Genomic DNA, 16547 nt, shown 5'->3' with positions numbered 1-16547 from the left:
CAGGACTTGGCATGGCAGGCGATGACAGTAGCCCTCCCAGTCAGATCCTTCCAGTACAACCGGAACATCACCCTCCATGCACATTGTCCCTGAGATGACTGTGGTGGATTGGAGACAGTCGCCCACTTCTTTGCTGAATGCAGATTTGTAAAGTGTGTGGAGAAGGATGCAAGGGTCTTTGTCACAGTTCATCCCCAGCAGCATCTATGGGACACACACAGTGTCAGACGTCCAGAACTGCTGGAAGACCATCAACTCAGTGAAGGACGCACTTTGCTCTGCCTGTAACCTGTTGGTCTTTCAGCGTGCGGAGATGTCGGTGGCACATTCCACGCTGTAGGAGTACGTGCTAAGGGGCACGCAGGCTTGGTGCAGCCAACGTGAGGGCGTTGTGGGGAAGGACCACAGTCTAGACTTCTCTCTGAGGGGCTGAGTCTGAGGGGAAGTCCCTCAAACAATAGACGGGATGGGGGGGGGGGGAGAAACAACAAAAGGACACAGAGGTGGTAATGGTATAGTTAGAGAACAAATATAACAATGTACATTGATGGGAGTGTATAGATATGATTGACACTGTGGAAGTGAAAAGACTTTGAACGGTTTTCATTTTTGTAAATAATTAATTGCGAATAGTCTATTTTAAGGGGGAAAAACAGTTTGTGGCCCCGAACGGTGGTGAGGGAGGAGGTGTAGGTATGAGTGGAGCACGTGTGCTCACAGGGGGTCGTTACTAGAGAGATAATTGGTGGGAAGGGACGAGTTGGCGATGGAATGATCCCTACAGAAAGCGCAGGGGGAGGGCTGGAAGGTGCGTCTGGCAATGCCCTCATATCGTAGGTGGTGGACATTGCAGGGAATAGGAGGACTCAGTTTCCTAAGGAGTCCAGAGAAAAAAAACTCACAATGCATCATGTTAAATGACAGTCACAGCTCATTGTCAAATCCTTCTGCATAGGTGTACTGAAGGTTACTATGGAGACCCCACAACACCTGGACAGTCCTGTGAGCCATGTAACTGCAATGGCAACATCAATCCATCAGTTCCTGGTAACTGTGACCCGCTAACAGGGGAATGTCTGAAATGTATCAGTAGCACAGCGGGCACCCGGTGTGAGAGATGTGCGGATGGATACTATGGAGATGCAGTCACTGTCAAAAACTGCAGCTGTAAGTACAAATTAAATGATGGCAAGAGAGGGAGGGAAGAATTATAATGGTCATTTAATTGTTCAAAGGTTTATTTTATTATCATGCAAAAATACATTAAATATGTAGCATACGTGATTCAAGATTATGTTATTGTCTTGTAATAAAACAGAAAATGTGATGTTAAACTGAAATTTAGTTTTCAGTAAGGCAGACAAAGATTGCCCAGTGCCCCTTATAGCTAGAGGAAGAGAAGCAAAAGAGAGCCCCCCCTCAGAGTCACTAAATACCTGTGGATTTTCCTCCAGCTTTCCCGCAGCCTCCAGAGCACACTGCCTTCGGTCCAAACCATCGGCACCCCGAGCTCCAGATGCACGCCTCTGACATGATCGGGATCAACCATGATATACTTCCAATTTCTGTTTGCCATGAGCATTGCCCGGCATCCCTAACATTAAGAGAAAGAGAAACAAAAGAGAGCCCCTTCTGAGACACTGAGTGAAGGCAGTTGATAATGTAAAGATAGAAAAATATTCAGGCACACGCAATTAAAAGATGTTTCAGGTGGAAGGTTAGTAAGAGCACAATGCTGGAGAAACTCAGCATGTTAAAATGTACTTTATAATCGAAAAGCTAAAGATAAAACCAATGTTTCAAACTTAAGCCTTTACTGAGCGAAATGTAGGCAGGTTCCTGAACAAAATGGTTGGGGGGGGGGGGAGGAGGAAGGAAGGAGCACAGTCCCACAGGCAGAGGTAAAAGGGGGATCAGGAAGGGAGGGCACACCAGCAAGCAGGGGGAGGAGGGATGAGTGTGTGAATGGAGAGGGAAAGGGGTGGAGAACTGGAGGAAAGGGCAGGGAGGGAGAACAGAGTCGGAGGAGGCAAGTAGAGAGGAAGACAACGTGGCTGTGGAAGCAAGTCTGGGTGAGTAGTACATGGTCATAGACCTCAAGAGCCGCAGGGGGAATGCAGATTCCCTTGGAATAGTTTATTTATTCGTTTTATATATGCATATAAATCGTTTGTAAACACATGTGCTATGTCTACATATGTGCTTGCATGTTTTTATCCTGAGGGCCAAAGAACAATGTTTTCTTCTAGTTTAAACTTAAATTTAGACATATAGCACGGTAACAGGCTCTTTTTCCCCCATGAGCTCATGCCCACCTAATTGTACCCAATTAACCTACAATCCCAGTATGTGTTGAATGGTGGGAGGAAACTGGAGCGCTCGAAGGAAACCAGCGCAGACAAGAGGAGAACATACAGACAGCGCCAGAGTCAATCTTTGATTGCTGGCGCTATAACAGCATTGTGGTAACCGCTACACGAACCACACCTTGTACAAGTTATACTTATAGAGCCATAGAAAACTACAGCACAGAAAACAGGCCATTCAGCCCTTCTAGTCTGTGCCAAAACATCATTCCACTAGTCCCACTGACCTGCACCCAGTCCATAACCCTCCAGACCTCTCCCATCAATGTATCTATCCAATTTATTCTTAAAATTTAAGAGTGAACCTGCGATTACGACGTTAGAAGGGAGTTCATTCCACACTCCCACCACTCTCTGAGTGAAGACGTTTCCCCCTAAACCTTTCCTCATTCACCCTAAAGCCTTGTCCTGTTGTATTTATCTCTTCTAATCTAAGTGGAAAGAGCCTACTCTCATTTACTCTGTCTATAACCTGCATAATCTTGAAAACTTCTGTCAAATCTTTTACGCTCTTAACGAATAAAGTCCTAACCTGTTTAATTTTTCACTGTAATTTAACTCCTGAAGACCCAGCAACATCCCAGTAAATCTTCTCTGCACTCTTTCAATCTTACTGATATCCTTCCTGTAGTTTTGTGACCAGAGCTGCGCACAATAATCCAAATTTGGCCTCACCAATGTCATATACAACTTCACCATAACATCCCAACTCTTGCACTCAATACCTTGATTTATGAAGGCCAAGTTGCCAAAAGCTTTCTGTACAACCCTGTCTACCTGTGACGCCACATTCAGGGAATTATGTATCTGTATTCCCAGATCCCTTTGATCCAACGCACTCCTCAGTGCCCTACCATTTACTGTGTATCTTCTACCTTGGTTTATCCTTCCAAAATCCACTTAACTGCATTAAATTCCATTTGCCATTTTCTGGTCTATTTTACCAATTAGTCCCGGTCCCTCTGAAAGCTTTGAAATCCATCCTTGGTGTCCACAAGCCTCCAATCTTAGTGTCATCAGCAAACTTGCTGATCCAATTTACCACATTATCATTTCAGATCATTGATATAGACAACAAACAACAATGATCCCAGCACCAATCCCTGAGGCACAGCCCTAATCACAGGCTTCCAGTCTGAGAAGCAATCATCCACTACCACTCTCTGTTTTCTCCCATTCATCCAATTTTGAATCCATTTTACATGGATACCTAGTGTCTGAACCTTCCGAACTAACCTCACGTGTGGGACTTTTTCAAAGGGCTTACTAAAGTCTATGTAGACAACATCCACCGCCTTTCCTTCATCTACTTTCTTGGTAATCTCCTCGAAAAACTATAAGATTCATTAAACACGGCCTACCATGCTGACTATCAGCCCTTGGCTGTCCAAATACTTGTATATTCAATCTCTCAGGACACCCTCCAATAATTGACCTACTACTGATGTCATTTCCTGGTTTACTTTTGGAACCTTTTTTAAACAACGGAACAACATGCGTTACCCTCCTCTGTCTCCTCACCCGTGGATAAGGATGTTTTAAATATTTCTGCCCCTCCAATTTTTACACTAGCCTTCCTCAAGGTCCGAGGGAATATCATGTCAGGCCCAGAGGATTTATCAACCTTTATTTGCTGTAAGCCAGCAAGCACCTCCTCCTCTTTCATCTCTATATGTTCATGCCACTACTGCTTGTTTCCCTTCCTTCCTTATACACTTTGCCAGTTACCTGATGCAAAAAATATGTTTAAGTTCTCCCCTATCTCATTAGGCTCCATACTTAGATGATCACTTTGATCTTCTAGGGGACCAATTTTGTCCCTTACCATCCTTTAATACTTAACATATTTATAGAAATCCTTTGGGTTTACCTTCACATTATCTGCCAAAGCAACCTCATGTCTTCTTTTTGCCTTCCTGATTTCTTTCTTAAGCATTTTCTTACATTTTTTATACTCTTCTAGTACCTCATTTGCTACTGTTGCCTCTACTTGCTATACACCTCTCCCTTCCTCTTAACCAGATTGCTAATAATCCTTGAAACCCAAAATTCTCTATGCCTATTAACTTTGCTCTTAATCCAGACAGGAACATGCAAACTGCACTCTCAAAATTTCACCTTTGAAGGCCTTCCACTTACTGAGCAATTTATCCCGATCCACTCTTCCAAGATTTCTCATTTCCACAAAATTGGCTTTTCTCCAACTTAGAATCTCAATTCAAGGGCTAGTCCTATCCTTATCCATAATAAACTTGAAATTAATGACATTGAGGTCACTAGATCCAAAATGTTCACCTACACATACTTCTGTCACCTGACCTGTCTGGTTCCCAAATAGGAGATCAAGTATTGCATCCTCTCTCGTTTGTACCTCTATATAAAAGATTAGAAAACTTTGCTAAACATATTTGACAAACTCCAAACCATCCTGCAATTTTATAGTATGGGAGTCCCAGTCAATATCTGGAAAGTTAAAAATCTCCTACTATCACAACTTACTGTTTCTTACATCGGTCTGCTATCTCTCTACAAGATTTGCTCCTCCAATTCTCTCTCTTGACTATTGGGCAGTCTATAACAGAACCCGATCAGTGTGGTCACACTTTTCCCGTTCCTCAGCTCCACTCATATGGCCTCTGTAGGTGGGTCTCTGGGCTATTTTCCCTGACTAATAATGGCATTCCCCTCGCTTTTGTTTCTCCCCCTTAATACATCTGAAGCAACAGAACCCCAGAACATTGAGTTGCCGGTCCTGCCCCTTCTGCAACCATTTCACTAATAGCAATAATGCCATAACTGTACATGCCAATCCACACCCTAAGCTCATCTGCCTTTCCGACAATACTCCTTGCATTGAAATAAATACACCTGAGAACATTTTTATCATGTACAAACCTTTATCCTCCTCCACCTCATTATCTACTCTAACACTCTGGTTCCCCTCCCCCTGCCAATCTATTTTAAACCCCTGGAGTAGCACTAGTCCCCCTCCAATTCAGGTGCAAACCCTCCTGTTGGAACAGGTCCCACCTTCCCTGAAACACAATACAATTGTCCAGAAACATGAAGCCCTCCCACCTGAACCATCTCTTTAGCCATATATTTAACTGCATTAACTCCCTATTTCTAGCCTCACTAGCACTTGGCACAGGTTGCACTCCTGAGATTGCAACCCTGGAGGTCCTTTCCTTCAACATTGCATCTAACTCCCTAAACTCTCTTTGCAGGACCTCTTCATCCTTCCTACCCAAGACATTGGTCCCTACGTGGACCATGACATCTGGCTGCTCATCCTTCCTCCTGAGAATAAGGAGAGCTTGATCCGAGATATTGCGGACCCTGGCAGGAGGAAGGCAACAGACCATCTGGCATTCTCGATCTCTCCCACAGAACCTCTATTTGTCCCCATAACTCTTGAAATTCCTATCACTACTGCACTCCTCTCTTCCTCCTTCCTTTCTGAGCTGAGTGTCCTGTCTCAGTGCAAGAGACATGACTACTATAACTTGTCCCTGGTAGGTCATCCCCACCAACAGTATCCAAAATGGTATACTTATTGTTGATGGGAATGCCCACAAGGGTGCTCTGCTCTCTCTGACTATTCCACTTCCCTCTCCTGAAGGTCACACAGCTGCCTGCCGCTGACTGTCTACCTCTCTATCACCCTCTCTGCCTCTTGAATGAGTTGGAGTTCATCCAGCCGCAGCTCCAATTCCCTAATTTGGTTTGTCAGGAGCTTCAGCTGGATGTACCTTTTGCAGGTGTATCCAATTGTGTTGGCGCACATCCTGCAATCGGAACAATCTACTGCCCAATAGCTGACTCCGTTAACTACTCCTAATTTAATTAAAGGATTAATTAAAATATTAAAGGTTGCTAAAAAATTGAGTTTCCCTTCACCACTGCTCCTGCCGCTTTGGCGGAAGTGATTTGGCGGAGCCTTGCGGAATCCGGCTCCACGCCCCTGCTCCTGCCGAATGAAATAAACGTGAACAGTAGGAAAATGCGCATTGGGAAACACCTGGCATGGACAAGCCTGTCTCTGTGACTAGGCTCATTACGTCAGTGCTGAGGCTCGGAAGAGACCGTCATGGAAGAGGTTTTATTGTAATTATGTGATATCGGGAAGCCTTGCAGTTATCACCCATTCCTAATTGCCTTGTGAAGGGGCTGGTTCACCACCTTCTTGAATGGCTGCAGGCCTTCTGGTAAAGGCATTACCATAAATATCATGCAATCGGGATGCTGGGAGCAGTAAACTAAGAAAGTGTAATCAGAAAAGGGGGGATAAAGGCAGTAAATAGTGAAATATTCACAATGAAGAAACCAGGAGAGTTTTAATAAGGGAAATAAAAAGGTAGAATGTGTCTTTGCTCACCATCACTTTTGGCATTCTTATTTTTAAATAGTGCATTTATGGAAATGTAACTTATCGCAATTTTTGCACCTATAATGCACAATACTGCTACTGCAAAATGACAAAATTCATGACACATGCTCACGACATGAAACCTGATTCTGGATCTTGCATTTGCCAGACATCCGGTTAGGTCATTGTAACCATTTTATCTTATAATGATAAACAAGATAAACTTCAGCTGAAGACAATTAAATAATTTGTTTTAAGTTGTAATGAAATGAGCAGGTGTTACATCCTGACATCCAGATGGAGAACGTTGGGAAAACTCCGCAGGACAGGCAGCATCTGTCAAGAAAGTAACAGTCGATGTTCATAGGATTTGCGATTGTAATTGCATGACTTTTTCTGCAGTCTCTGCTTTGCCAAAGTAATAAACCCAACCAGAAGTAAAAGACAAAAGTCTGTGGACACCGAGGTTGAAGTAAAAACACGATGCTGGAGAAACTGAGCAGGTAAAAGGTAGCAAAGAGAAAGAAACAGAACCGACGTTTTGGGCTTGAGCCCCTCGTCAAGGTGTGAACAAATCAGGTACTCATACCTTAATGAAGGGCTCAAGCCCGAAACTTTGACTACATATCTTTTTATCTTTGCTGTACAAGGTACATTGTTTGACCTGCTGAGTTCCTCCAGCATTGTGTTTTTAAAAAAAAACAACCATGTTAGTTAAGGAGTCATAGTGTAAGTCAAATTGTTCATGAACCTTCTCCATGTTAACAGGTTGAAGATTTTTTCATTGGAAGATGGAGCCTTATCCCAATTTTTTGAACAGGAACTTGAGGAGGGATAGGGGGATAGAGGAGAATGGGTCAATGGTGGAAAATAGAAGGTAGTAGTGATTGATTGTATAAAAGGTGTGACTGAAGTATCCTGGAGTCTTTACACTGGTGAGTAAGCGATTTAATTATCCCAGTTGTTAGGTTCTAGGGCAGTCTGAGGGAAGGGTTCAATGTGCTTTCTGTGGATGACTGGAACTGATCAACTCTGCTTGGGACATCCCAATGTTGGCAGTGTCATCGGATGGACAGAGTCACCATTTCGTTTTTTAATGAAAAAATCCAGCATGCGAATCGGGACTTCCAGCCCTCGAGTCCACACCAGCCAGTTGCTCCCATGTGACCAATTCACCAACGTCTTTTGAGCGTTGGGTCGAAACTGGAGTGCCCAAAGGAAATGTTGACAAACATTTTGTGTATTCTACATGCCAATAAAGGAATCTTTGTGTAACTTAGAGGCTGATTCCATCAGGAAGTAGGCACCATAGTTTTAATGCAATAACCATCCAGTTCAGTAATTGTGAAGAACTTTACAGCTGAGGTAATTTGGTGCAGCTATTTCGGCCTGTGCTCAACCTCCTCCACATTTCCTTTCTGCTTCAACCCACACATACCTTTCCATTGCTTATCTTCCTCCTCTTCTGGGCATTTAGCTTTCTGTTAACTGATTAAATTGTCTGAATTACCATATATACTCATGTAAAAGTCAACCCCCTATTTTTGTCCCAGGCCGTGGCATTCTCCTCTGGGCCCTGGCTGCCCATCCATCGGAATTCCTGATGCCTCTAATGACACAGGGTACTTGTTCAAAAGTAGTATCCATGTAATGGTTGATATCATAAATTTAACATTAAAAAATTGTCAAAAAAACTTGACTTTTACACGAGTATACAGTATACATTTCTCATGTCCAATGGATAAGTTAAGTAAAAGTGAGCGAGTAGCTTGCAAGCTGAGCAGCTTAAGACATTGTGGCTGAGTGCTGAACAACTTTCCCTAGAAGACTCAACTCCCCCTTGCCTCTCTTTGCATGTCCTAGCCCTCTCTCCAACATCACGCTCTCCTGGTTTCCCGGCGTTAGCTGAAATGTGGACCACTCCAACCTCTCCGAGCTCTGACCTTGTTTGTGGAATACGGGCATTACTGCTGAGGCCAGCATTTTTCATGGCCACCCCCTGACCCTCCTCCCTTGAACTGTAATCGCTCTAGTGAAGGTATCGCCATTAGAGTGTTTAGTACAGGATTGGTGATAGATTTCCAGGTCAGGATGGTTTGTGACTTGAAAAGGAACAGTGGAGCTCCAATGTGCCTGCCAAACTTGTTCAGAAACCATGGCTGTGCATTTGGGAGGACTGTCATTAGATCCTGGCCAAATCTTCCATGAAACTATCCAATGCATTTCCTGGCAGAACTGTTTCTTTGCCCCCACTTGAAATTGAACTTATTTGATCCATAGTGTATGAAAATAGACGAGACTCCACCCAGGGTCTTGCTGTTGCAAGAAACTAGAAATGTTTGGCATCCTTTCATGACCTTCTCGCAATCCTAGAATAAAATAAGATCTTAAGATTGTATTTGAAGGCACACGATGCAGAAATCTGGAGCAAGAACCAGCAGCTGGAGAGGCAAGGAATAGTTAACATTTCAGATCGATATTTAATTGCATTTCATTTAGACATACAGCACGGTAACAGCTCTGCCCAAATACCCAAATTGGCCTGCAACCACTTTGATTGGTGGGAAGAAACCGGAGTGCCTGGAGGAGACCCACGCACACTTGAGGAGAACGTACAAACTCCTTACAGACAGCGCCAGACTTGAACCGAGGTGCTGTAACAGCGTTGCTCTAACTGCTACGTGAACAGAGCTGCCTTTATATTTGAAGAGAACTCGGTAACCAATGGAATATTTTTACCAAGATTTTAACATGTTAATATTACTTGGGAGGTGCTCTGAATGAGGAGATTTTCAGTGCTGAAGAATTAAAAAAAGATGTGAAAGAGTTAATATTTTCAATGGATTTGAAGATTGTAAGATAAACCATGGTACTGATTCTCGGAATGCAGCATTTTGTATGAGGAGTAATGACTATTTGACAACCATTTTGTAGAAATCAACTGACTGAAGCGAATCAGTGGCCTGTTAGGCTGATATATTTGCCAGGATTTATTGGGATAAAATTAGATTGAATGTCAGCGTCCCTGTTCCAACGCCTGTTGACATGCAGTGCCATCTACAGGCAAAAGCAACAACCTGCTGGAAGCTCTTTTCTGATGTTGCACCAGCCAGCCCCAAGATTACTGACTGACTTGTCCTTTGTATTTCAGCTTGTGACTGCAACGTGAATGGTTCTTCTAGTGAGGTGTGTGATCTCACAACTGGTCGTTGCCAATGCAGGCCCAATGTTCTGGGGCAGAAGTGTGACAAGTGTCTGGTATGTATTCACGGTTGAGCTGAGGCTTTACTGTTAATAGTTAAGCATCTTAAATGAAAATGGAAAGGTGTAGAAATTTACACTTGGCTTCTTATCCTAATCTTGCAATAATCCCACAACGGTTGATCAATGGAAAAGAAATTCAGTGCCATGTACAGCAGTGAAAGAGGCATATCCATGCCAGCCAAAGTGGTGGCATTTTTTTTTAAATTCAGAGATACAGCACAGAAATAGGCCCTTCTGGCCCACGAACCTATACCACCTATATACACCATTTGACCAATAACTACTAAACCTGTATATCTATGGAACATGAGGGGAAAATGGAGAACCTGAAGGAAACCCACGGGGTTACGGAGAACGTACAAACTGCTTACACACAGCACTGGATTTGAACCCGGGTCGCTGGCACTGTCTTAGTGTTTTCCTGACTGCTACACAAACCCTGTCGCTCTTTAGGTTAGACCTATGTCCCAGCTCTTGCTTCACAGCCTTGAGGATTATGGCTATCGCCATGATCAGTTCTCATCCAGGCACATTTTAAAGGCAGTGAAGGTTTCTGCCTCCTATGCACGTTCATGTAGTGAGCTGCAGGTCATTACAACCCTGGAGGTGTAAATTAAACCCTTAAATTTACCACTGAACAAAATTTGGTCTTTTAAAGGGTGGCACGGTTAGCGTAGCAGATCATGCAACACTGTGCCAGCGACCTGGGTTCGTACCTGGCACTGTCCGTAAAGAGTTTGTACATTCTCCCCGAGTCTGCATGGGTTTTCTCCCACTCTTCAAGAGGTATGGGGGTTGTCGGTCAATTGGATGTAATTGGGCGGTACGTGCTCGAGGGCCGTGCAGTATGTCTAAATTTTAAAAAAAAACAATTTTAATCATCCTTTTATCTTTGAGTTAGATGTACTAAGCAGCAGCTAGGAAGACAGTACATAAAAGTATTAGAGGAATGCAACAGGTCCTGCAGCATCTCTAAGTAAAAGGCCATCCTTTTGCTTCAGATGGATGCAGCACGACCTGCTGAGTTTCTCCAGCACCCTTGTGTACTGCACTCAACCCCAGAATCTACCTTTTCATTTTAAATAGTTCATTTAAAATTTTTGTCCATGCATGCAGTCAATTACAAAATTAAAAATTACAAGTACAGATGTAAATCTGTACCCCACGATGGTTAAGCCCCAACCCTCACCCACTCACCCAAGAAAAAAGCCAAAGGATAGAGATAAAGAAAAGGAGAAAAAGATAAAGAAAAGGGAGAGAAGGAAAAGAGCAGGGTGGATTGCTGAAAAAGCGTCGCCCACTCCACGGATCCTAAATTGATATTCTTTTTCATTTTCCCTGGAGAAGATCAATGCAGGTCTCGAGGGTTAGACAGAAGACGATTAAAAATTTACATCTGAAAATTGTAAATATACACGCCAAGTTTGTCGTACTTATTTCTTAAGTTACAGGTAATTTTCTCAAGGGGAATACAGCTACAAATTTCTGCATTCCAACCTAGATATGAATCAGACATCCATCTGCCCATTTTCTTGATTAACATCAACTGGGAAATTACAAGATTCACACCTATCAAACCTTTAAATCTGATAGGAGACATAAGATTGCTATAATCTGGAGCAAAAAATGTCCAAGTGCTAGAGAATCAGACAGCATCCACGGAGAGAAAGGGACAGTAAATATTTGGGGTCGAGGGCCTTCATCAGGATTTGGATTGTGAAGGGACTGTCAGCTGCATGAAGAAGTGAATGGAAGGGATGAGGCAGGAGCTGGCAAATGACAGCTGGAGCCAGGTGAGGGGAGATTGATGGGCGGGTGACGCTAGTTGGGGGAGGTGAAGGTGGAGATAGTGACGGAGGCAGGGAGGTGGGCACAAGAAAGGGTTGCCGCTGATGGAATCTGGTGAGAAAGGAAAGTGATGAGTAGAAGCAGATAAAGGAGGGATTGTAGAGAAATGGGAACAGCAGGGGATGTGGATGGAGGAACCTGGGAGCAAGGTGTGGTGGGAGTGAGGAACAAGCTGCTTAGCTCAATTTGGACGCATACATGGATGGGAGAGGTATGGAAGACCATGGACTGGGTGCAGGTCAGTGGGACCTGGCAGAATAATAGTTTGGCACAGGTTAGAAGGGCCTGTTTCTGTGCTGTAATGCTCTATGGTTTCTAAGAGTGTGATGGGCAGATGGATCCATGTGGGCAAGGGGAAAGAAACTTAGGGATCGGGGGTGGAGGGGAGCCTTTTGGAAAGAAAGGTGTGGGAGGTGACTTGGGTAGAGCAGAAGAGAGGAAGAAACTGAAGGTTACCAGAATTTGGAGAATTCAGCTGCAGAATACCCGAATGAAAGATGAGCTAATGTTCGTGTTTAGCCTGATCCTGGTAGTGTCAGTGGGGGAAAAGGGAACCTAGATAAAATGGCTTGCAGCCAGAATGGCTTGAGACACGGAACGCCAGGTAGTTATTGTAGATTGAGTGCAGGAGTACAGCAAAGATTGTGCTTGGCCTCGCTGATATAGAGCATCCACATTGAGAGCACCAAATGAAACAGACGAGGTTAGAGAAGGCGAATCCCTTGCTCGCCTGGTGGGGCTGTTTCAATGTTCAGGTTTGGTTTCTGCTTGAAATCTGATTAATGGCAAAATTTAAACCTATCAGCAAAATTTAACACAACATCTTTTGTTGTCTCATAAAAGGGCAAGATTCACTACATTATTTACATCACAACAAATATGTTTAATGCATTGTATACTTTGCAGTCTAAAAGATGGGCTGAAAACTATTAACAGCCCTCTTAAGTTTGTACATTTTTTTACAAGTTCTAATATTGGAACTGATCCGATTTAATAATAATTGTGAAACTCATTATGCTTTTATTCATGGGAAGTCTTCAAATTCAAGGAAAACAATAGCTATCTCAAAAAGGGCTTCTGTGTTATAATTGTATTGGGTGTAGTTTAGATGTCACAGAATCTGGAAGCAAAGCATAGCATCTAACTGGCAGTTATTCAGACCTTGAATAATATCTGGCAATCACTCTCATAAAAGCCATTGTTTCCTGAACAAATACATCAGGAGACTCAGATTTTATATTTTCTGTTTTTAGCTTGTTTTGTTCGGGGTCCTTGTCAGGATGGCCATGACAGTGAAAGGTTACTGCCTCCCAATGTTATTTTGAACCTAATGGTGATCTAGGTTGACAGTACTACAGTTAGAGCAGCAGTTAGAGCCACACTGCTACAACACTAGTGACCCCGGTTCGAATCCGGCGCTGTCTGTAAGGAGCTTGTATCTGCGTGAGTTCCCTCTGGGTGCTCTGGTTCCCTCCCGCCTTTCAAAAATGTGCAGAGGCTGTAGATTTTCAGCTCGAGGCTTATACCGTTCCATGTGAACGCTGGGCACGTGGCACATGCCTTAGCCAATCTGAACTTTCCCTGCTGCCTGATATCCCACACTATCTATTTGCTTGGAGCCCAAACACCCATCTACCTTGACCTTAATCATGCTTAATGACTTTTCTCTGAATGTGCCAGAGATTCATAGCCATCTGAGGTCTGAATTCCCTCTGCATCCCAAGTCATCAGTTGGACAGGTGGACAGAGGAATGGTTGGTGGAATTTAATTCAGAGAAGTGTGAGGTGTTGCATTTTGGGAGGTCTAACCTGGATAGAACCTACACAGTGAATGGTAGGGATCTAGGGAGTGTTGGAAAGCAGAGGGATCCAGGAGTACAGGTACATAATAATTGTTCTGAAAGAACAATTAATAAAAACGCTCTCCAACTGGGGAGACATTGACTCACTCTTCAAAGCTCCAATAAGTCTTGGCCTAACCTGCATAGATTGCGAAAGTTGAATGGTTTCAAATCATTTTATTTTCCTCAGTTAACTTCCATTTGTACTCTATCATAGCAAGGATATTGAGAGATATTTTATCATTCATTTATTTGGTCATTTCTTCCAATATTTCTATTTTTGGCTTTATATCCACTTAGAGTCAATACAGCATGGAAATAGGCCATTTAGCCCAACTTACCCATGTCAACCAAAATGTCCCATCCACACTAGTACCATCTACTTTCGTTTAGCCCACATCCATTGGGGGCGGCATGGTTGGTGTAGTGGTTAGCGCAACGTCTTTACAGCGCCAGCGTTCAGGGGTGGAATTTTAATCCTGCGCTGTCTGTAAGGAGTTTGTACATTCTCCCCATGTCTGTGTGGGTTTTCCCCAGGGGCTCCGGTTTCCTCCCACCGTTTGAAACGTACAGATGGGGGTGTAGGTAAATTGGGTGTGAATTAGGCAACACAGACTTGTAGGCCGAAATAGCCTGTCACTGTGCTGTATGTTGAATTTTTTTTATAAATTAAAAATCCCTCTAAACTTATCCTATCCAAGTATCCATTCAATTGTTTCTTAAACATTGCAATGGTACCTGCCTCAACTATCTCCTCCACAGCCTCTTCCATTCACCCACTCTGTGTAAAAAAAAAAAAAAAAAAAAAAAAAAGTGACCCCTCAGGTTCCTGTTAAATCTCTCCCCCCATGCCTTGAGCCTATGTTCTCTGGGCAAAAGGCTCTCCGCGTTCACCCAATCTATTCCACTCATGATTTTGTACACCTTCATGAGATTACCCCCCATCCTTCTGCATTCCAAGGCCTCTCCCAATAGCTCAGGCCCTCCCAAGTCCTGGCAGCAACCTTGCAAATCTTTTCCGCACCCTCTCCAACTTGACAACATTTTTACTGCATCACATTGACCAAAACTGAACACAAAACTCCAAATGGGGTCTCACCAATATCTTATACAACTGCAGCATGACCTCTCAACTTCTGTGCTCAATATGCTTGACTGATAAGAAGAGTGTGCCAAAAACCTTTTGATCACACTGTGTTCTTCTGACTTGCAAACTGTTACGTACCTGTACTCCTGGATCCCTCTGCTTTACAACACTCCCCAGATCCCTACCATTCACTGTGTAGGTTCTATCCAGGCTAGACCTCCCAAAATGCCAGACCTCACACTTCTCTGAATTAAATTCTACCAACTATTCCTGATGAAATCTTTGTAACTGTCTTCACTATTTGCAATACTAGATACTTCTGTGTCATCCACAAACTTACTAATCACGCCACTTATATTTTCATCCAAATCATGACTATCAATGACAAGCAGCAACAGGCCCAACATTGAGCCCAGTGGCACACAACTAGCCACAGGCCATCAATCTGAAAAACAAACTTCCATCGTCACTCTCTGCTTTCTATCCTGGTGAAGAAGCTGTCCTCACTGGGACTCAACACCCCTCTCTAAAAATGGATTCTGGACTTCCCAACAGAAAGACAACAGTCTGTCCAGGTCAGCAGCGGAATGTCAAGCCCTGTCACACTGAGCACAGGTGCACCACGGAGCTGTGTGCTCAGGCTGTTCCTGTTCACGTTACTGACCCAAGGCTGCATCACCAGGTCCAGCTCCAACAGAGTCATCAATTTTACAAACGGCACCACAATATTTGACCTCCTCAGCAACAATGATGTGTCACACTACAGAGAAGAGGTGGGCAACTTCGTGGAGATTGCAAGACATTGCAATCAGGAGGACCAGGAATGACCACCCTCCACCAGTTGTCAATAACTCGGTAGTGGAGAGAGTAGAAAGCACCAATTTCTTTGGAGTCCATTTAACTAGTGACCTATTGCAGACGCACAATATCTCCTCACTGTCAGGAAGGTACAACAGCAAGACTGAAGCAGACATGGCCACTAGCTACTATCATGTCAACCTTCTTCAGGAGCTCTATTGAGAGCGTCCTGTTTGGCTGCATTGCAGTGTAGTAAGGTTCTGTAGAGAATGGATGGGAGGTTAATCCACAGGACCATAAAAGTGGCAAAAAGGATCACTGGAGTCTCCCTTCCACGCTCCCCCAACCCCATTCGCATCCACCTGATCTGCTGGGATCATTGTTTGAAGAGGGCGCACGAAATTATTGAGGATTCCTACCACCCCACACGCAGCTGCTCTCATCAGGAAAGAGATACAGGACTATCAGAGTCATTACCATCCGGCTGAGGAACAGCTTCTTCCCACAGGAAATGAGAACACTGAACGATCAAAGGATCTGCTCACGCTAACCATCCAAGACTCCGACATTTACTGGACATTTTTTTTGTATGTATATTTGTCCTGCATGTACATTGTTTGTCTGTATCTGTGTTATGTCTGGTTGTGTGCCTGCATGTTTTGCACTGAGGACCGGAGAAGCCTGTTTAATCAGGTTGTACTTGTACAATTGGATGTTAATAAACTTGAACTTACACTTGAAAACAATTTTCTCTCCATTTTGTTATCCCCTTGGATCCCATGTGATGTAACCTGCCATGGTAGCAGAACCTTATTGAAAGCCTTGCTGAAATCCCTATGTACGTCTACAGCTTTGCCCTCCTCAACTTTCTTGGTCACATCTTGAAAATCCACAACCTGATTTGTGAGACATGACCTCCCACTTACTAAATCATGCTGTCTATCCCTAATCAGCCCTTGTCCATCAGAATATCT

The 16547-nt window shown here is 43.6% G+C and overlaps 1 protein-coding gene across 5 annotated transcripts in view; it reads left to right on the top strand.

Moving 5' to 3' along the window:
• The window catches only part of lama1 (laminin, alpha 1), a 336199-nt gene that overhangs the window by 167452 nt on the left and 152200 nt on the right, over positions 1-16547 (top strand). For all 5 annotated transcript variants that reach the window (XM_069922348.1, XM_069922349.1, XM_069922347.1 and 2 more), the window contains 2 exons: positions 956-1167; positions 9887-9993. In XM_069922348.1, the coding sequence (XP_069778449.1) occupies positions 956-1167; positions 9887-9993 (319 nt within the window). The remainder of the gene's footprint in view (positions 1-955; positions 1168-9886; positions 9994-16547) is intronic.

The sequence above is a fragment of the Narcine bancroftii genome, chromosome 2 (assembly GCF_036971445.1).
Source record: "Narcine bancroftii isolate sNarBan1 chromosome 2, sNarBan1.hap1, whole genome shotgun sequence".
NCBI lineage: Eukaryota > Metazoa > Chordata > Chondrichthyes > Torpediniformes > Narcinidae > Narcine > Narcine bancroftii.
This window is presented reverse-complemented; position numbering and strand designations above follow the sequence as displayed.